The 21,698-nt window shown below is 37.2% G+C and overlaps 1 protein-coding gene across 2 annotated transcripts in view; it reads right to left on the bottom strand.

The window, feature by feature from the left end:
* Positions 1-21,698, bottom strand: part of Gpr156 (G protein-coupled receptor 156) — a 92,495-nt gene that overhangs the window by 52,406 nt on the left and 18,391 nt on the right. For both annotated transcript variants that reach the window (XM_048803255.1, XM_015478458.2), the window contains 2 exons: positions 10,893-11,347; positions 10,580-10,716 (listed from right to left, as the gene is read on the bottom strand). In XM_048803255.1, the coding sequence (XP_048659212.1) occupies positions 10,580-10,716; positions 10,893-10,988 (233 nt within the window). In that variant the 5' untranslated portion in view covers positions 10,989-11,347. The remainder of the gene's footprint in view (positions 1-10,579; positions 10,717-10,892; positions 11,348-21,698) is intronic.

Here is a 21,698-nt window from a genome sequence, read left to right as displayed (position 1 = left end):
GGCCTTCCCTGGTCAAACATCTAGGTACTACCCTGATATTCCTCTTCACATTCCCCATTTTATTTTTCTTTTCTGTCTTGATCACTAACATCCCATATATTTTATTTATTGACTGCTCACGCTTTAGGAAAGCAAGGTCTATGAGGGAAGTGAAGTGATTTTTTTTCCTATTTTGTTCTTTTTTTTTTTTTTAAATTTTTTATTGTTGGCTGTTCAAAACATTACATAATTCTTGATATATCATATTTCACACTTTGATTCAAGTGGGTTATGAGCTCCCATTTTTACCCCAAATACAGATTGCAGAATCACATCAGTTACACATCCATTGATTTACATATTGCCATACTAGTGTCTGTTGTGTTCTGCTGCCTTTCCTATCCTCTACTATCCCCCCTCCCTTCCCCTCCCCTCGCCTCTTCTCTCTCTGCCCCCTCTACTGACATTCATTTGTCCCCCTTGTATTATTTTTCCCTTTCCCCTCACTTCCTCTTGTATCTACTTTTGTATAACTCTGAGGGTCTCCTTCCATTTCCATGCAATTTCCTAGCACCTAGAACAGTATCTGGTACACTGTTGACCAATTCAATAAATATTTGTGGAAACAACAGGTACACTCATAAGAACCAGATTATGAGAAGGCCATCTTAAAGTACAGACCTCTGTGGTTTTGTATCAAGAGAAGACAGGTTCCAATGGTGTGACAAGATTAAAAGATAGTTGAAATAAGGGGTCACAACCAAGAGGACTGATAATCTGAGATTCTAGATGTCATACTTTGGGCTCCTGGAAGTAGAAACCACCAGAAGAAAGAAAACAGTGGAAATCAACTGCTTAACTATGGCATGATTTCATGTAGAATGATACTATATTAAACAAGTTAAAGAATAAAAACATCTATCTTCTAAGATCTACCTTTATCATCATACTCTATTATATTCTAGGTCAGTTAATTTGTTCATTCAGGAAATAGAGTGAAATCCAGGCACAACAGAGACACAAAGATGAATAAATTCAAAGCGCTCATTATCTGGTGAGGAAGATAAGAGCCCCCTCCTCTAAATTCAGTAAGTGCAATCAGCTGTGATGGGGTAAAGATCGTTGTGTCTATCTATGATGTTAGGTAGGTCAGAGGGTGTGGACAATTCATCTAGAGCTGATATTCATCTAGCTCTGTCTGCAGGATGAACAAACAGCATCAGAGCCCTATGTTGAAACTACTCATACACATTAACACTGACTCTGCCTCATTCACTTCTGCCAACTCACTCACATTCCACCCTACAACCAGCACCTAAGAAAGACCTCCTTCCTGCTCGCAGTGCTACATCTTTCCACCCCACTTCTGCTTTGCACCTCTTTCCTTGCACCATTCCTGCATACCAATGGCTTCTGACCTCATGATATACCACCTATTCTTAGATCCCTGCCCAATTCTCTGGAATTGATAAGTACATTTTTTTTTTCTCTTGTATGACCCTAGCTACCATTTTGGAGAAAGCCTTGCAGAAGTTGCTTCTGGCTACTCTATCTCATCAAGGCCTTGACCCTGCAACACTGTTCCCAAATTGAGCTATATGCCTGGTATTTATTCTAGAACTGTGTAGTTCCTCTTCCTCCATCTTAGTCAATAACCATCAAACCAGGGATAATAGAGAAGATTCCAGAAATCCTTGTAGGGCACAATAGCGTACACATTTTCTCTTAGCCAAGCAACATCAGTACTGCTTTCCTTTCTTCCCAGTCACATTTCTTTCAGCTCCAATTACTAAAGTCATAAAGACAACAGATCTGAAACAACATGAAAAGAGCACAGCTCCTATCCCTGCAGCAAAGCACTCTTTTTTAAAAAGCTATTTTTTAAAAAATCCAAATGCATTTTGATGTTTTTCTACCAGGGGATGCATTTAAAACTCCCAGAAAGCTCTAAATAACATTTTAAACAGGATCCTGAGCACACAGGAATTGAGCTCAGTAAATATTTACTATTGAAATTGATAGATAAATCTCACTCAAATAATAATATAAGGCTTTCAGGAATGGAAAGAATAAAGATGAATCTAACTCTTTTGAAAAGCGAGGAGATCTTGAGAATTTTGATAATAAAGGGCAATTATGCAAAACCTAGGAAGCCAGAGAGATTTGAAAAGGGTACAATAATAACGTGCTTGAGAACCATGACTCATGCAGTATGTTGGATTTTCCGAAGGCAGAGAAGGAAAACACAGCAGGGTACACGAGAGTGTGAAACTCATCTCTGCCTGATGCAATAAAAGGCCTGTGAGAGGATCCTGAGGAAGAGGTTGTAGTAGACAAGGAGACTGCAGGGTTGGACACATTTTAGCCATTCACCAGCATCTGGTTCTTTGTCTATCACCTCCAGCCAGGGTGCAGACAGAGGTAGCAGATGCCTATGTGCAGAGCTCCCAGTATTGAGGCAAACCTATCATGAGCCCTGAGAAGCTCTGCAAAGTCTAGTTGGTATGCCCAGAGGCTAGGCTACTTTTTCAGGATTGTGCTTGCAGGGCACAAACTTGAGGGATCAGATAACATCTCCAGTAGACAAAAAAGCAGGCTTGTTATAACTCATTACAAAGTAGTAAATCCTTCAGGCTCAGGGCTCCTCTCCTTGAATGGCAGTCCACTGTGTGTGCTGGCATACATCATGGATCCTCTATTGTCCTCCTGACACTTGGGGACCTGAGAACCAGCACAAACCCAACATGAAGCTCTGAATACTGCTTCTGTCATGAGAAATGAAGTACTTTGTCTCTGACCCAGAGATCTTGTGTCTTTTGCTAACACCATGACAGTTACAGGTTAGTTTGCAAAACTAAAGTTTATATCCTACACAACTCTTTGTTTACCAGACTTCTTAATTTCCCAAACAGTAATATCCCAGATTTAAGGAATTTGAAAATTCTATCTCTAATTCTGAGATGTAACAATATGTCAGGAACAACGACCATCAACAATCATTATCACAAGTGATAGTGAAATAAGGTTTCAGAATAAAAGACCTTACTGAACAAGTTTAGCTTAATGTAGGACTTAGATTGCCCTTACTCTGTGCATTTCAGAGGAGGCACCAGGAGAGCTTCCCATTGTTCCTGAAATATCTGCACAGTTAGGATGACCTAAGCTGGGCATGGTGGTGAAGTCCTGTAATCCCAGCATCAGGAGGATCATGAGTTGGAGTCCAGCCTTAGCAATTCAGAAAGGCCCTAGGCAATTTAGCAAGACCCTGTCTCAAAATAAAAATAAAAATATCTAGGAATGTAGCTCAGTGGTAAAGCCCCCATGTTCAACCCCAGTACACATGCCCCCCTAACAAAAAAGGATGACAGTTAAGTCATTATGGTCCTAATTCACCTGCGTGAAGAATCTAGGGAAAAGAAAACACTCTCTCATATCAACTGTTAATATCTAGCAAAGTTACTAGATTGGTTTCAGGATACCTGATGTTGTATACATTTTTTCCCTTGAAAACTTTCCCAAAAAATAAGAACATTTTTAACACATTTTAGTAGCTTTATTGAAATATATCTAATATACAACAAATTATACATATTTAAAATGCATGATCTAATAAGTTTTAAGAAATGTATATACTTGTGATTAATCAAGTCATGAATGTATTTATTACCTTGAAAAGTTTATACATGACTCTTTGAAATTTCTCCTTCCAATCTCTTTGCCAACTTCACCTACCTGCAGGCAACTGTTGATCTGCTTTCTCTCACTGCATATTAATTTAGTTTAATTTAATAGTTTAATTTTCTAGAACTTTATGTACTTGGAATTACATAGTACATTAATCTTTTTTTTGCCTTGCTTCTTTCACTCAGAATTATTTTGAAATTCATCCATGTTATTCCAGTATTTAATAATTCATTCTCAGCAATATACAGCAATTTGTTTATCCATTAAACTGTTGATAAATATTTGTGCTATTTCCAGTTTTTAGTTATAGCAAATATGAACTGTAAACATTGGAGTTCAAGTCTTTGTACAGATATACCTTCATGTTTTTTAAATTCTTTAATTTTTTATTTTAATTATTTATTATTTTCATGTGGTGCTGCTGAGGATGAACCCAGTGCCTTACAAGTGCTAGGCAAGTGCTTTGCCACTGAGCTACAACCTACATAGTTCATTTCTTTATGGTAGATGTTCGTTGATTTTAAAAGACTCTCAGACTGCTTTCCAAAGTGGTTGCACCATCTTACATTCTTACCAGAAGTATATGCTAACACTATTGTGGATATCAGTACTTTATCAGATACATGATTTGCAAATACTTTATTTCAGTCTGTGGCTTTCTTTTCATTCTCTTAAGATTCTTTTGAAAACATGATTTTTATATTTATTGTCTAATTTATTAAAGTTTTATTTTATGGATCATACTTTTGGTGCTGTAGCTAAGAAATCTTTGATTATTCTAGGGTCACAAAATCTGCCTTCTATATTTACCTTTATAAGTTTTACAGTTTTAAGATTCATAGTTAGATCTATGATCCATTTTGAATTAATTTCTGAACATAATGCACAGTGTAGATCAAAGTTCATTTGTGCATATGAAAATTCAATTGTTCCAACATAATTTGTTGAAGATTTTCATTTTTGCATTGATTGCCTTTGCACTTTGGCTGAAAATCAGTTGATATATACGTGAGTTTATTTCTGTAGTCTATTCTTTTTTGTTAATGTATAAGTCTACCTTTGTCCAACACCAAACTGCTTCATTACTCTAATTTTGCGTAAGTCTTGCAATCAAGTGGTCCTAGTCCTGAGACTTTATTCTTTTTTAAAAGTGTTTTAACATTCTAGGTCCCTCATAAATTCATGTGAATTTGGGAATCAGTTTGTCAATTTGTACAAAGAGGGGATGGGACTGTGATTGGGTTGAGTCCACACATCAATTAGGAGAGAAGTGATGTTTTAACAGTATGGAGGCTTCCAACCCATGGACACATTATCTCCATTCACTTAGGTTTCCTTTAATTCTCTCATCAATGTTCTAAAGTTCTTAGATTTGTCCCTAAATATTTCATATTTTAGATGCTATTATAAATGCATTGCCTTTAATTTTATTTTTCAATGGTCTGTTCCTAGTATATAGAATTACAGTTGAGTTTTGTACGTTGATCTAGTATCACACAACTTTGCTAAAGTCATTGTTCATTGTAACAGTTGTTTTTTGTTGTTTGTTTGGTTGGTTTTGTTTTGTTGTAAGTAGATTCCATTGGATTTTGTGTGTATGAGCACCAGGGATTGAACCCTGGCACAAGTGAGCCATATCTCCAGCCCTTTTAATTTATTATTTTGAGAGAGGATCTCTCTAAGTTACCTAGGGCCTTGCTAAGTTGCTAAAGCTAGCTTTAAACTTGCAAGCCTCCTGCGTCAGCCTCCCAAACCGCTGGGATTACAGGCAAGTGCCACTGCAATTAAATCCACTGGATTTTTTTTTTTTAATGTAGATAATCAGGTCACCTGAGGATAAAGATATTTTGGTTCTTCCTTTATAAAAATAGGGGCCTTACTCTTCTAAAGTAATAAAAAGAAATAAAATGTTTAATAGCAACATTGAAAGTGAACATCTTGTCTTTCTGATCATAACAGAAAAGTAGTCATATTTTACTATTAAAAATGATGATAGTTGGAGATTTTTCCATAGATGTACTTTATCAGGTTTAAGAAACTCTCTCCTATTCCTAATTTGTTGAGATCTTATCAGAATTGATGCTGAAATTTGTCAAATGCTTTTTCTGCATGTATTGAGACAACTATATAGTTTTCTTTTTTAGGTGGTAAATATGGTAAAATTATATTGATCAATATTTGGGTGGTAGACAAAATTTGGATTCCTGGAATAAAACTTCATTTGGTCATAATGCATTATCTTTTTAATATTTAGCTATATTTAATTTGTTAGAATTTTGACTCTTCATTCACAAGGAATATTACCTGTGAGTTTTTTTCCCCCTCCTCATTCTTCTTTTAATGTCACTGTTAGATTTTAATATCAGCATATTGCTATCCTTACAGAATGAGGTAGGAAGTAGGAAGTTCTTCCTCATTTTCATTTTTTTAGAAGGGTAGGAGTTTAGCTCCTGAATTATTTCAAGAGATTTTTCTGTTATTGCTTTTTAATTTAATTCCATATGATTATTTTTACAGGCACAAGTGTTTGCTGTGTGCCTCTGGCTTAGGGTCTCACACAGAATGCAGTCATAATGGCAGCCATGGCTGAAGTTCTCTTAAGGCTTGACTAGGGGAGAATCTGCTCCACACTTATTCACATTGCTGTTAGCAGGTTTTAGAAGCTCTATTTCCAAGTTCACTGATATGGATATTGGCAATCCCAGGTACTCACAGGCTACAGCCTGGAAACTTCAGTTCCTTGTCATGCGGCCCTCTCCACAGGGAGCTTATCATATGGCGATGAGCGAGTGGAGGTGTGAGAGAGATCCAAGGTGGAAGCCACAATCTTTTGTAACCTACTACCAGAAGTGACATCCCATTAATAAGTAAATCCAGTGCTAAATCTCCACTCAAAGAGATTGTTGTTCATAATATTACCTTATAACCCTTCTAATATCTGTAGAATCTATAGTGATGTCACTTCTCTCATTCCTTATTTGGGTAATTATATCTCCCTCTCTCCTCCTTCCCTCTGTTTCTTTCCCTGCTTAGTTTGGCTAGAGGTGGTTGATGTTATTGGTCTTCACAAACATTCAGCTTTTGGTTTCACTGATTTTTTTTCATGTTGTATTCCATTTCATCAATTTCTACTAATCTTTATCATTTCCTTTCTTCTATTTAGTTTAGGACTTATTTGCTCTAATTTTTTTTTCTTTTTCTATGATGGAAGGTAAGGTCATTGACATGAGGCCTTTCTTCTTTCTAAACTTCAAAGTTTAGTGCTATAAATCTTCCCTATGGTACCCCTTTGAAAGTCACCCAACAAATTTTGATATGTTGCTTTTTCATTTTCATTCAGTCCAAAATACTTCCTAATTTCCTTTTTGGTTTTTTCTTTGACCATGAGTTTTTTTTTTTTTTAAGTGTTCTACTTAGCTCCTGAATATTTTAAAAATTTCCAGAGATTCTTCTGTTATTGCTTTTTAATTTAATTCCATTGTATTCAGAGAACATACTTCATAGGACTTAAATCCTTTTAAATTTAATGAAACATTTTCTATGGCCCAGAATATGCTCTATCTTGGTAAATGTTCCATGTGTACTTGAAAAGAAATTTATAGTCTGCTATTGTTGGGTGAAGGCTTGCATAAATGCCAATTAGGTCAAGTTGATTGATAGGATTGTTCAGGTTTCTTATATTTTTACTGATTTTCTGTTGTAGATTACATTTTTAAATTTTTATCAAAAATGCAGGATCTGCAACTGAACTTAAATATTATTGTATTATTTTATTTTGTCAAAAGGGGTTTTTTTCCTCTAGCATATGCATGCCTAAGAAAGTACACACGTATATACACACGTACACACACACATACACACACACACACATAAATTTAGAGATCACAGAACTTAAATGACATTGAATATTGAATTGTGATGCTGCACCTTTGAACAAATTTTATAGCTCAGAAAAGTACTTTTGAAAATGAGTTATTTTATATTTCCTGTCTGACCTTGTAAGTTACTTAATTACAAAATGTATTCTTATTCACAGTGACTCCTATTATTTTATTCTTTATGCCAAATCATGCTTCCACTGCAAAGACAACAGGCAGCAAAATTTTAATAAAAAGAAAGAAATATAGATATTTTTATGTTAATGCTTTTTATAGCTGCTTTCTGCTTTAACAGGATATACAAATGCTTGACAAGCCTTGCATTCTGCAAAACTGTGTATAAAAATAATGGGTTAGAAAAAAAATATGATGGGGCTCTAATGCTTGAAACACATTTAACTTTCTAGTGAGTATTAGTAAAATAATAAATGTTCCAATTAAAATATTAGCACTCAGTAAATATCCACAACCATTTACAGCCAGAATGACAGCTGATTTTCATTTTTTAAAAAAGTATGTTTTTTAGATGTAGATGGTCACAATATCTTTTTTTATTTATTTATGTGGTGCTGAGGATCAATCCCAATGCCTCACACATGCTAGGCAAGTACTCTACCACTGAGCTACAACCCCTGCCTTCGATCTCCCCTATCTTCTATAGCCTTCAATCTCAAGTATAGGTCCTAGAGCATTTATTGCCAATAGATAATATTGTCCTTAAAATTAAAAATATGCTCTGATACGTGCTTTCTTCAACATTCAGTTGCAGTTTTTAAATATAAGGCAAATGTCTCTTCTGCTTATTCATCTATACATTCAACTTTATGTGCAGCAAAGACTCAGTTTCTGAGGTCATTAAGCCACCTATTACTTGTACAACAGGAAGGCACTGACATGGTATTCTCAGTGTAGGTCTTCCTCTTTAACTGTGAGAGAGCTTGCCCCTGAGTGCTTTAAACTACTGGTTTGCTGGAAGAAAAATGATATGTGGAATGATGATATCTTTTTCTTATTTGTCAATCAGGTTTAAATTTCATTAATGAAATGTGCTGTAGTTCAAGAGACTGTTACTCTGTTGTTCTAACCTTGAAATGAATGATTTTCCTAGTCACTTTCTTGGTATCACTCAATATTAGGATTTAAATATCCTTATTCTCAAGATTACTGAACACTGTTTACTTAGTACCTATTATGTTCCAGAATCTGTTCTAATTGCTGGAGGAAAAGTGGTGAGCATGACAGATAAGGTCCGTGTATTCACAGGCTTTACATTCTGTAGAGGGATACGGACAAAACAGACAATTCAATCAACACAGTAATATCAGATAGTTACATAAAATAAAACATGGTGATGGTATGTGGAATGAGATGGGCTGGATGGCCATTGGGTAGAGAGGCTCCTTTAGATAAGATGGTGTTATGGTTTGGATGTGAGGTATCCCCCAAAAGCTCATGTGTGAGATAATGCAAGAAGGTTCAGAGAAGAAATGATTGGGTTACGAGAGCCTTCACCCAGACAGCAAATTAATCACCTGATGGAATTAAATGAGTGGTAACTGAAGGCTGGTGGGGTGTGGCTGGAGGAGGTGGAGCATTGGGGGTGTAGATTTGGGGTATATATTGGTATCTGGTGAGTGGAGTCTCTCTCTGCTTTCTGATCATCATGTGAGCTGGTTCCCTCTGACACACTCTTCTGCCATGAGGTTCTGCCCCACTCTTTCCAGATGATGTTCTGCCCCACCTCAAGCCCCAAGGAATGGAGCCGGCCTTCTATGGACTCAGGTCTCTGAAACTGTGAGCCCTCTAATAAACTTTTCTCCCCTAAAATTGTTCTGGTCAGATATTTCAGTCACAGAAGCGAAAAAGCTGACTACAACAGATGGTCAGAGAAGTTTTCTCTGAAGAAGTGACACTAGAGCCAAGACCTATATGATGAGGAGGCATGGGCCACAGAAAGATCTGGAGAAGACTGTCAGACAGAGGGAACAATAAAGGGACAGAAAGCACAAAGACCTTGAGATGGAAGTAAGCTTAGTGTGTCTGAGAAACAGAATGAAAAGTGGCTGGGGAAGCTTGGGGGTGTATTCCAGTTTGAGTGCCACATGTCACATGCTGAGGCTGACCCAGCCAATCAGGTCAATGTTGCTTAGCAATTCCCTGTCTGTGGTGCCTAAAATGGCAAATGGCATCCCCAAATGCTTGCTAAATAAATACAACCGACAGATCCTCATCTAAGTGCCAAATCTATCATAGGCAATGGAGTACAATATACTTGATCACTACCAGGTGTGAGACTCGAGTGGGACTGGATGAGTTTGGCCTCTGGGGAGGGGTTGAATTCTGATTATAGGCTCCGACCAGAAGTCAGCTGGGCAGAGAGAGAGGGCTGAAGCTGGGCTTCAGAAGCAGACTGGAACAGTGGGGCCAGAGGAGGGTATAAGTGTTGAGGTGGGAGAGATGGGGTGGGCCCCAAAGGAAGGAATAAAGAGCAGTAAAGGCAAGAGTCTGTGTGTTCCTTCAGACAAGTCTCCAATTGCTTCTTTTGCCAGGCTTGAAACCAGAGATGCTTACCCTGATGCACCAGTGATGTCTCAGCCCACCAAAACTGTCTAGCAGAACAGCCAGGCGGTAAAACTCCACTGTTCTGTGAAAACCTTAACCCAGATTGATTCCATTGTGAACTCTATACACTTTATACTGTTTTACACATTTTATCTACAGGGTCTCTGTTTTTCATACAAGTATCTCATTTTCTTTGAAGGACTATCCCTCTTATATGGAGAGAGATTTTTCGTTCTCTTCTTTGGATACTCACTGTAGTAATTGGTACAATACTGGGCGGAGCTTTCTCTGCTCGGGAGGGAATTGTACTACCAGGTACAGTAGTATTTCAGAGGGAACTTCTCATGTGACTCACACAGTGGGAGACAAGCTTTGCTGATACTGGCTGGATGCTTGTGGTGCCAAAATGATATTAGCACTCTAGGTTTCACAGTTTGGGCCATAGGCGATGAAGAACTAGGCACGGGGCTGCTTACCTGTTCTTCCTGCAGCGAATTGTGAAGGCAAGGAAGAAGAGTATCAAAAGTAGTCCACCGCTGAGAAAAGTCCAAATAACACCCAAGAGGGCAGGAGACAATGAAGTGACCGTCTTACTGCTATGCTGGGAAGAGGTCTGAAGAGAGAGGAAAGAGAAGCTGTTAAGAATGAAGGATCTTCTGCAGATCAGCACCAACGCTGGGAAATACATGTTCTTGCCTCGGCATTTCTCCTCTCTCCTTCCTCCCCCACCTCACTGCCAACAACAACAATAATGTGAGCACCCCTGATGCCCCTTGACTGCTCACTTACAATTGTTGTCCTGCAGAGATCATGAAGGGGTCTCTGATCCAGCTCCTGGCCAGGAAAACTGTCACAAAATTCAGAGCAGTTTATTTCAGGCTCCATGTCACCACATGCCCTCTTGGTGTGTACTTATTCACAGTCTTAGTCATCCACTGGTAAGGGAGGCAGACCTTTGAAACACAAAAGCAACTCCACTCTTTTCTTCAGAAGCCCATTTTGGAGCTGGCTTCTGGCTGAAATCCGGAATAAATAACAAATTCGGATGGAAGCAAAGGCTTACTTCATTAGGCTCCTTCATCAGACATACTCCAACATCAGACATCCTTCAATGGGTCCCCTGCTGCTAGAGTGTACTATGTGTGCCAAGAGTGGGCATCTTGGTAACCGTTAGGTCACAAAAAGTGATGATTCTGGCTCACCACCAGAGGGCGGTCACTGTTCCAAATACATTCACGCAGGGCCTAGAAGAAAGGAAAGCAACTGTGTTAACAAGCACAAACACAATTTTTTAAAATATTTTTTATTTTATCATATGCAATTATATTTTACTGTATAATTATGTACTTATATATTACAAAGGTTAAAGATATAAAGTACTTTGGTATAATTTTAAACCATTATTATAAATAATACTTTAAAAACAAAGATAAAGCACATCTAGCAATTTCTAGGTAAAAAGTTCTGCAGTCTGTCTTCAGATTCCTTTCATGGCCCATTACTGTAAAAACTTTACATTAGATGTGTAAGACACATTGTTTTTCCTTCCCTCCTAGGAAACCTCCTGCTCTTCTAAGATTTTCCCATGTAACTTCTGGTTTAATCTCCGTCTGATCCTCGGTGGTACTGGGCTTGGTGCCCATGCTGTCTCCATACATGATCTGTCACTCTACCTCTTGTTCTCTCAGAGTGTGGAAGAACATTCTATGTCCAGTGAATGGGGGTTTTTGAGAGGTCTTGTTTGCTTGTTTTTGTTTGTTTGTTTGTTTGTTGTTTGTTTGTTCATTGGTGCCAGGAATTGAATCTAGTAGTTAAGCACTATTGGGTCACATCCCCAGCCCTTTTTATTTTTTATTTTAAGACAGAGTTTCACCAAGTTGCTTAGGGCCTTGCTAAATTGCTGAGGCTGGCCTTGAACCTGCAATCCTCCTGCCTTGGCCTCCTGAGCCACGGGATTATAGGTATGTGCTACCATGCCCAGTTTGTTTGTTTTTAAAAATATATACTGACAGAGTTTAGGTTGGCTACTCAGGTAATAATAGGAAGAAGAACTTAGAAGTAGAAATTCCTTCTAAATGAGTGGCCGAGGATGGTATCATTTTTCTCAGAAGATGCCTTCAATATAAATAGTGTGATCTAAAAAGAAGCTCAACCTTGAACAGCAAAGGCAGAAAGGCCAAAAGGCTCAAATTAAGACCAGTAGAAAAGCAAAATTTTCTACTAGAAAATAAATCTTTCAGTAGAAAAGCAATCTTTTCTACTAATTTTTAAAGCAACCTATCCCTTAATAGAGAAAATAGATTTGAAATTTGACTGAAGCAATTCAGAGGATGCCACTTCTGCTTTGTGTTTTTGAAACAGCATAGCATCATATTCTTTGATTGTGGAGGAAAATGGGATAAAAATATTAACAACTATTATTTCTATAGTCACTGAGCATAGGACCCGTGTTTAAGCCAGAATAATAGTGACAGGTGTAGAATGCCATCTTAGATTCTGTGTGCTTAGGCATGAACAATATGGCACCAGGTGCTGCCCATCCATTGGCCTCTAATATGTTCCTGAATTATTTACCAGGTTCATTATAATGACATCCCAGGAGAATGAAAATCCACTATCTCTCGACAAGACATTTAAGTTCTTGTGCAGCCTGGAGAGATTACTAAATGCAAAATTAACAATCAAATATAAAAATCTTACTCTTTGTATTCTAATTTAGTTATGACTTTAATTGCTAAAAAGGCACTCTTTTTCTTTTTTTATTTTTTATAGTTAGACATCCCCTATTAAGCCTTCTAGCAGAGAACAATATCACAAACCACAGGAGGGATTACACATTACATTACAAATTAGAAGATATATTTTTTTCTATACTGCCATTTTAATTATACTGGCAAATTAAGTACACTTATCTATGAATCATTATTAAATCCATGCATATTGTATCCTTATATGGAAGAAGTATGTGTTTGTGTATAGGTATTCCTGTATATATAAAACCTCACTTTGTTCTCACTACAGCAGTGTTGTGTGGCATAAACAACACCATTCCTCATTTTCAAATAAGTAAATTGAGCAGAGAAGTAGAGACCCTTATTCCAAATCTACAGAGGCAGACTTGTATCTAGTAGTTTGCAATCCAAGGTCAATGCCTTCCCAGCGCACACTGTACACAGGGCAGACACTATAGACTGACCTGGGTTTCTCCAGCTTTAGTTCCCAAGCTGCACTTCTGTGGTGCCCTGGAGTGTGACACACCATGTTGCATCTATACCAGTGACTCTCAACCAGGGCAATTTTGTACCTCCAGGAGACATCTGGCAGTATCTGGAGACATCTGTGGTTGTCAAAATTGGGAGGAGAGTGCTACTGACATCCAGTGGGCAGAGGCCAAGGATGCTGCTAAACATTCGTAGAATGGTCTAAACAACAAAGAATTATCCAGCCCTAGATGCTAACTGCTGAGATGCTAAGGCTGAGAAACCCTGATTGATATTGTGACTCTCAGAAGAGATAATAATCTTGAGCCAAAATTGTCTTTGAGAAACTTTGAGAACATGATGGGGTTGTCTATCTGGACATTAAGTTCTGAGAGATGCAATTCTTATTTGGGATAAATTTATGAGTAATTTTTTTTTAGAAAAATGAAAAAGAAGGTTTACTGCTTTGCTAGCCAAGGAGAAACACAGAAGACTCCTGTCCTGGAGGCTGTGATTCTGCCAGTCAGCAGGAACAGGGGGATTTTAAGAGGGGATTCAAGGCTACATTGCACATGTTCTCTGTTGGAGTTGTAATTCACTTGTTAATTTGGGACATAGTCATTTCTGAGATCTTCTGGTACCATACCCAATGTCTCCATTACTTTGTTCCTATGATGGGTGTATACTCAAGGATACATAAATCTGACTAAAATGGGGAAGAGAGGTAATCCTGTTTCCCCTGAGATTAGGGAGGGGGAGAGATTAGGGAGAGCAGGGAGAGAAGAAAAGAAAGAAACATCCATTTAAAAATAAGTTGTAGTGGCAGAGCAGCAAGGGTTACATATATTCAAAGCATAAAGTAGACAACTGTTATATTCTCCCACTGTCAATTTCTACATTCCATTTCTATGGAAAAATGGGCAATGACATCTCCAAGCTGCTTTCTGCTGAAAGAAGGTGAAGTTTGGGGAAGTAACCCAAAGTCCTTGTTCTCTATCAGATGTGGCTTGGACAATTAAGGGTATTCAGCATCAGAGAAATCCAGAGGTCCACAGAAGCAGATGTCAGGTAACTTTGCAAAGCATACACAGGCCAAGGTTCATGCTAAGACAATAATAAACAAGATAGCAAAGCATTACTTTTTTGTAACTAATTAGCACAAAAGCAATTAGCATTTCAGCCAGTCTCTGAAAACCATGAAACAGTTAACTCATAATCATATCAGTGGGAAACAGATCAAGTTTATCAATGTAGGAGGTTAGGAAGATTTGTAGGTCTATGAGATCAGGCTCAAATTAACTCAGGACAAACTTGCAACCTTAGAATTCTTTATGATCATTATTATTGTGCACTTCCACACAAGAACCCTTCCTCTATAGCCTCCAGCTTTACTTACTTTAAGTAGGGCTGACACAAATGTATGTTTAAGTTACATTTTTTTAAACATTTTTTTTCCTTTTAAATGTCTATGTAGGACTAATCTTAGGCTGTAGTCTCCTGCCAGATGTTTAGGACCACGTTGATCAAAACTGACCCTGTTCCTATCTACTTGTAAGAGTCACCCGAGATTCTTCAAAGATCACTCTTAGGGACATGTGTGAAGCCTCTTGGCTCTTTTAGCTTTCCTCTACCAGTGGTGCCATCTGCCAGGATAGGTCAGGGTCTGGCTGACAATACATGGCTTCTCTTGGAAATATCAGGGACATTTCCTTCTCCAATGACCCTCCTCTTTGCAGAATGTGCACTGGTTGGCTTCCTATTCTTTAGGGTCCTCTATAAATATGTTCCTAATGTCTCCTTGGACAGACTAAATTCATAGGAATAGAATTTTGAAATGTGAGGCCCCCTTCAGCCTATGGGTATCCAGTGAAGGAACTTTATATACAATGATATTAGGCTCTTTCCTGTATGGGGCAGACATGCCATTCCAAATTTGACACACACCGAAGTCTACATACAGGAGCTGGTGAAATAGTGAAGGGCTCAGTCATTAAAAAGAGAGAGTAAATGGTTTCACAAAGTGTGTGTGATTGGGAAAGTGTGTGGGGAATAATCAGAATCAGAGTTAGGGAGTAAAGGTGAGACATCAGACCATAACATAGATATAGAATCCAAGGCTCAAGGAGAAAGATCTGTCAGCCTCCTTCTAAAGCAACCTTCCCCCTACTTCTCTACACAAAAAGCCTCTAGGGTGAACATTCTACAGACAGTAGCAGATCCAAGCCCATAGATAGTAGTACTTGCAATTTATTTCATGGAAATTATAGATTCCTTCCCAGTGATTAGGATTAGAAAAGTAGATGCTGCATCATCTACACTGTTCCAAATGCAAGATGGTAGTTTACAAGTTCACAGCTCTCAACAGCCCCATATCTTTCCACAAAATCCCCTCAATTCTTCTACACATTACTTCTGACCATTGAAAAATGAATCATACTACCACTATCTTTAACGAGTTGTTTTGCTGTTGGTAGGACTTCTGCTTATGAAGAATTAACTGCTAAATGAATTGCTTTCCTCCTATAAACAACTTGAAAACTAGACAAAACATATGAAACAACTCTTTTCAGGCACTGGACAATAGAGATGATAGGTCTATGGTTTCCAACTAATGCTGCCTGAAGTCAGTTTCTGGGCTATAGCACATGGAGGGAAAACCAAATGAAAGTAGTAAAGTCTTGTTGATTTGAGTTTGGGAATGCTGGGATGACTAGAATTTGGGGGGCAGTGTAATAGAAAAGAGGAAGTTGAGTTATTTGATTATTCTCAGGCTTTTAAAATGCATTATTAGGGCAGATCCAAATGGCCTCTAAGGTTAACCCTGCTGGGTTAATTTAGTTCTACTACGAAGGCATGACTTTTTGAGGATTCTTCTAAAGTACTATACATTATGGTGTCTCTCTATTCTGGCTCCTAGGTATATGGAGGATTCTCAGTTCCCAGGGATTGCTCAGCTACTGCCCACCAGTGGTGATTTCTTTACCTTTATGTAGTTTTCCTCAGTCATGCTGAGACCAATACTCAGAAAAAAAGTGAGGCTTCCCTGCAGATTTCCAAAATATGGCTGGGAATGTGGCTCAGTGGTTGAGTGCCCCTGAGTTCAATCCCCACTACCAAAATAAAAATAAAAAATAAAAAAATAATGATCAAATTTTTTCACAATTGATTAAGAGTATAAACCTATATAGACTCTAAGTTCAACAAGCCCCAAGCAGAATAAACTAAACAAACAAACAAAGCCAAAAACAGAAAAACAAGGCATATCATAATAAAATTGCTAAAAATCAGTGATGAAGATAAAATTTTTAGGAGTGCCCAGATTACATTCAGAGGAACACTGTTAAGGCTTACAACAGATTTTTCATGAAAAACTATGCAAACCAGAAGGGAATGGAATGATCTTTAAAGTGCTGCTGTACCTCCAAAAGGCTATCCAGAATACAATACCCACTGAAAATGTCTTTCAGAAATGAAGGTAAAATTCAGAAATGATTATTAAGTAAGTGTTTAGATATTTTTCAATAGAGCAATGAAATTCTGTAATTAGATAAAGTTTGTACAATAAAAAGTTAAAAAATTCAATCTCCCAATTATTAACTGAGTTAACTTTATAATACACTTGATCCTTCCAAACATATTTGATTGATGGGGAACAAAAGAAGACAAAATGCGGGCATTTTCAGACAATATCTGAGAGTCACAAACTACAAAAAATGTTAGAGGAAAATTTTCAGGCAGAAGTAAAATGACAACAGATGCAAATATGAATGAATGCAAAAGAATTAAAAGTTCTGGAAATGGTAAATGTTAAGTAAATGTAAAACAACTGTTTTTGCTCTTTTATAAAACTATGCTCATAAGCATGTACCTATTGGGAAAATATACATATATTGAATTTCCTTTACATCCCTATCATTTATATCCTTTCACTGGTTTATAGTCTCATTGTCAGTTGAGTTTGAGCCTGCATTACTAACAATAAAACTGAATCCTGACAGAGTTCTGGGGTAGAAAGTGATGAGATGAATGTATAAGGGAATCATGTATGTATATTAATGCAGAACTCCATGGTTACACATTCCCTCTATTGCCACTAGTATTCACCCAATGAATTTTTTAAAGCACCAACAGAATCTGTTCCTGGCAACTGGAATGTAGTGTTGAACAAAATTAAGACTGTTACTTTTCTAGAGTGTGTGTTACAATGTGGGATTCAATCATCCATGGGCACAATATATAAATAAATGAAATAATTTGTTTAAACGTATTGAGACAATGAAGGAAAAGATAAAGCAAGAAAAGAGCATTTGAGAATGCTAGAGGAGATACAAAAGGATATTAAGTGAGGTTTTCATATTTGACCTCAAAAATTAAAATATTATAGGCTGATTCTATAAGGAAAATTGTATCGCCTTCCACAGCAATCTGTCTTGCTATTGCAGGGAACAAGAATGGCAATGATAACAAAGAGTAACTCTAGGGCTGGGGATGTGGCTCAGTGGTAGAGAGCTTGCCTAACATGCGTGAGGCCCTGGTTCAATCTCCAACACCACCCCCCCCCCCAAAAAAAGCAACCGTACTCAGAGTCAAATGACAATTATTGGCTAAGTCAACCAAATTTGGGGAGGATTTGTTTTTTTTTTCCTTTCTTCAGCAATTTCTGATAGCCTTCCTTCATGGACTATTTAGGGTTCTCTCTTTATATCCAGTTTCACCTTCAACAAAGCCTTCCTTTGCACATCCTCACCTGAAATTTCCCTCTTTAACCCATCACATATCAAATATGATATTCATATTTCAGTGATCCCAAAGAGTTCTCCCTTGTTGTCTTGGTGTGCAGTTATGTTTAGAATTTTTTTTAGATTCTTAGATATCCTTAAAACTCAGCAAAGTATAGGGAAGAGAATAATAAGCACTCAAAATTAATCATTAATACCCTGGCAGGCATTCCAGGCCACCCACTCCCACTTACTGCCCTGTCTCCATCCCTGAAAAAGATCATTCTTTTGCTTTTTTTAAAAAACAATCAAAAATAATTTTTATTTGTCAATGGATATTTATTTATTTATTTATATGCAGTGCTGAGGATTGCCAGGCAAGCACTCTTTTGCTCCAGACCCTCATTCGCTTTTTAAAATATAAATGATTTGATTTTTAAAGAACGAAAAATACCTTATTTTTTTAAAAATGCGATATCTATACAGTGCTATGATTTCTAAGATATGTTAATAAAATGACACAAAAAAGTAAGATGCAGCAAAATGTTCATAGTATGCTACCTGTTGTGTAAAAGAGGAGATGTGATACACACAAGTCATCAACTTGTTTTCAAAAATAAATAATGGAAGGATAAGAGCATTGCCCCTAAGGGGAGTAAAATAACAAGAGGGAGGACACAGGGAGGCAAAATAGACTTCTCAATGTTTGTAGTTTTGACTCGGAAGTTAACAAAATATTTTACATAATTTAAAGACAAAATTAAATCAAAAAGAAGAGAAGCAGTTCTTAAAGTCAAAATGAGAAATTAATTAGCCTATTTGTATATAAAGTTGATAGCATAAACACATAGAGAAGAATTATTTTAAGAAACAGTAATTTTATCAAATGTTCTAAGAGCAAAAAAAAAAAAATCCACAGAGAAGTCTTAAACTACATTTGGTAAGTATTTTCTGCTGTTTTATGTACATACACACACATTTATACACATATATGTATCTATTAGAGAAAAGCAAATAAATAATTATGTTGATGTCATTGGGAAACAATACTTCAAAGTAAGAGAAAAGAGTTATACATAAAAAATTATTTGAGGGGGGCTGGGGTTGTGGCTCAGTAGTAGAGCATTCGCCTAACAAATGTGAGGCACTGGGATCTGTCCTCAGCACCACATAAAAATAAATAAACAAAATAAAGTTATTGTGTTCATCTACAACTAAAAAAATAAGTTGAGTAAAAGCCTTTAAACTTTTATTTAAATATTAAATATCAATATGGACTTAAGATTTATATTTCTCTAAGATATTAATATTTCTCAATCTGTTCACTGAATCTTGAAAGTAATGACAACCCAGAAACAATGAACATTCCAACCTGCCCAGATTGTGTTCTTTTTTTTTAATATTTATTTTTTTAGTTGTAGTTGGACACAATACCTTTACTTTACTTATTCATTTTTATGTGGTGCTGAGGATCGAAAGAACCCAGGGTCCCACACATGAGAGGCTAGCGCTCTACCACTGAGCCACAACCCCAGCCCCCAGATTGTGTTCTTTAAGACCGCTTTTCACTAAAAAAAAAAATCAATTTTCAAAACAGCCACTTTGAGTTATGAGCAGATACATACAAGATGAGTCTGGAGTATTTTGTCACTAGGTAAAAAAAAGGCATCAGAAACTGCAGAATCACATCAAAAGCATACAGGAGTCCATTTAATTGGTCCCCACTGGCCAACAATAGGATAGTTTGAGCATCAAAAAAAAATTACTGCAAGGCACTGAAACATACATACGAAGTAAGCACTCACTAAATGCTTATTTTGAATTTAGCATTGTAGGAATTAATAGGATATTGTTAAGAGTGGAGGCTATAGTATTAACTTAGTGATTCCTTCATGAGAACTCATGGTATAAATTTTTCTTCTTCTCAAATACACAGGTATCCAAATACATTTTTATGTTAGGAATAGTATTATATTTTCCCTCCCCAACCCCCTCCTCAGAATAAAATATGTGGCTCACTTATAAAAGCTGCACAATCTTAGGTATCTCGGGCTCATTTTATTATCCTATGACTATTTTTTCTTTTGTCCTGATTTACTTACCTGTCTTTCATCCAACTTCTCTCTTTTTCTTTTGGAGATTGAATCCAGGGCCTTGTACATGCTAGGCAAGTGCTCTATCATGGAGCTATACCCCTGGCCCTTTTCATTTCATTTTGAGACAGAGTTTTATTAAGTTGCCCAGGCTGGTCTTGAACTTGCAATCCTTCAGCCTCTTTCTTTGGAGTAGCTGGGATTATAGACAGGAGTCACCATGCCCAGCTGCACTGAATGTTTAATACTAAAAACAGAAGAAGGGACAATTGGAGTAATAGGGATTTTTATGCCCAGTGGGAACAAATAGATATATTATTTGATTTTTTTTGGTACCGGGGTTGAACCCAGGGGTGCTTAACCACTTAGCCACATCCCCAGCCATTTTTTATACTTTATTTTGAGACAGGGTCTCGCTGAGTTGCTTAGGGCCTTACTAAGTTGCTGAGCCCGGCTTTGAACTCAAGATCCTCTTGCCTCAGGCTCCTAAGCTGCTGGAATCACAGGCACAGGCGTGCACCACCGTGCCCAGCTAGATATATTATTTGAAATCTCTCAATCTTAGGTTGCTCTTAAAAGAGGTAATACAAACCTACATGCAAATTTATGCTAAAATGCATACATTCAAACCAACAATGATGGTATTCAACTAGATGTTTAATATATTTTCTCTGGCACCAGTAATTTCTAAAATTGTAGTTATTAGCACATATTGATTATAAATTAAAGAATTCCCTAAGACATGCATATATCCTGCTTTGATCTTATCTACACTCCCTCTACCCTCACCTGCCCTCCTTTGTCTCCGTCTCCCCATAACCTCCTTCCCCTACTCAATTCCTCTTCTATTTTCAGGTCATTTACCTCATCCAATTTCTTCATATAAGAGAAAAGATGCCATACTTGGCTTATTTTGTTTAACATGATGTAGTCCCATTCCATCCATTTTCCTGAAAATGACATGATTTCATTTTTTATCACTGAATAATACTCCTCTGTGTATATAAATCATATTTTCTTTATAGATTCATCTGTTGATGGGCACTGGATGATTCCATGTCTTACCTATTGCGAATAGTTCTGCAATAAACATGGATAGGCATGCAGCGTACGCTGACTTAATTTCTTTCAGATATGTACACACAAATGGTATGGCTGGATCATATGGTAGTTCTATTTTTGGCATTTCAGGGGCCCCAGGGCCAATTCACCCCCACCCCACTCCAGTGCTTTACTTCATATATTCTAGAATCACCTAACATAATAAGAACTACTATCATATAGTAGTTCTATTTCTGTTCTTAATATTTGAGGAACCTCCATACTGTTTTCCATAGTGGTTGTACTAACTTACATTCCATCATCAGTGTATAAGGGTCCCTTTTTCTCCAAATTCTTATTCCGGCACCAATATTTTCTGAAATATTAGGACTTAATTCACTATGTTAGTGTTGGCAGCAATTACATGGTTAACTATAAATAGTGGGGAATGTAAAAATGCATTTTAATTGCATTTGAATGCATTGTGTTATATTTCGGTAATGGATTTATAAAAATCCTGAATATTGGTCAATCATGCCAATA

This window comes from Marmota marmota, unplaced genomic scaffold (genome assembly GCF_001458135.2).
Source record: "Marmota marmota marmota unplaced genomic scaffold, marMar, whole genome shotgun sequence".
In the NCBI taxonomy this organism is placed as follows: domain Eukaryota; kingdom Metazoa; phylum Chordata; class Mammalia; order Rodentia; family Sciuridae; genus Marmota; species Marmota marmota.
Note: the sequence above shows the minus strand (reverse complement) of the source record. Positions and strands in the feature narration are given on the sequence as shown.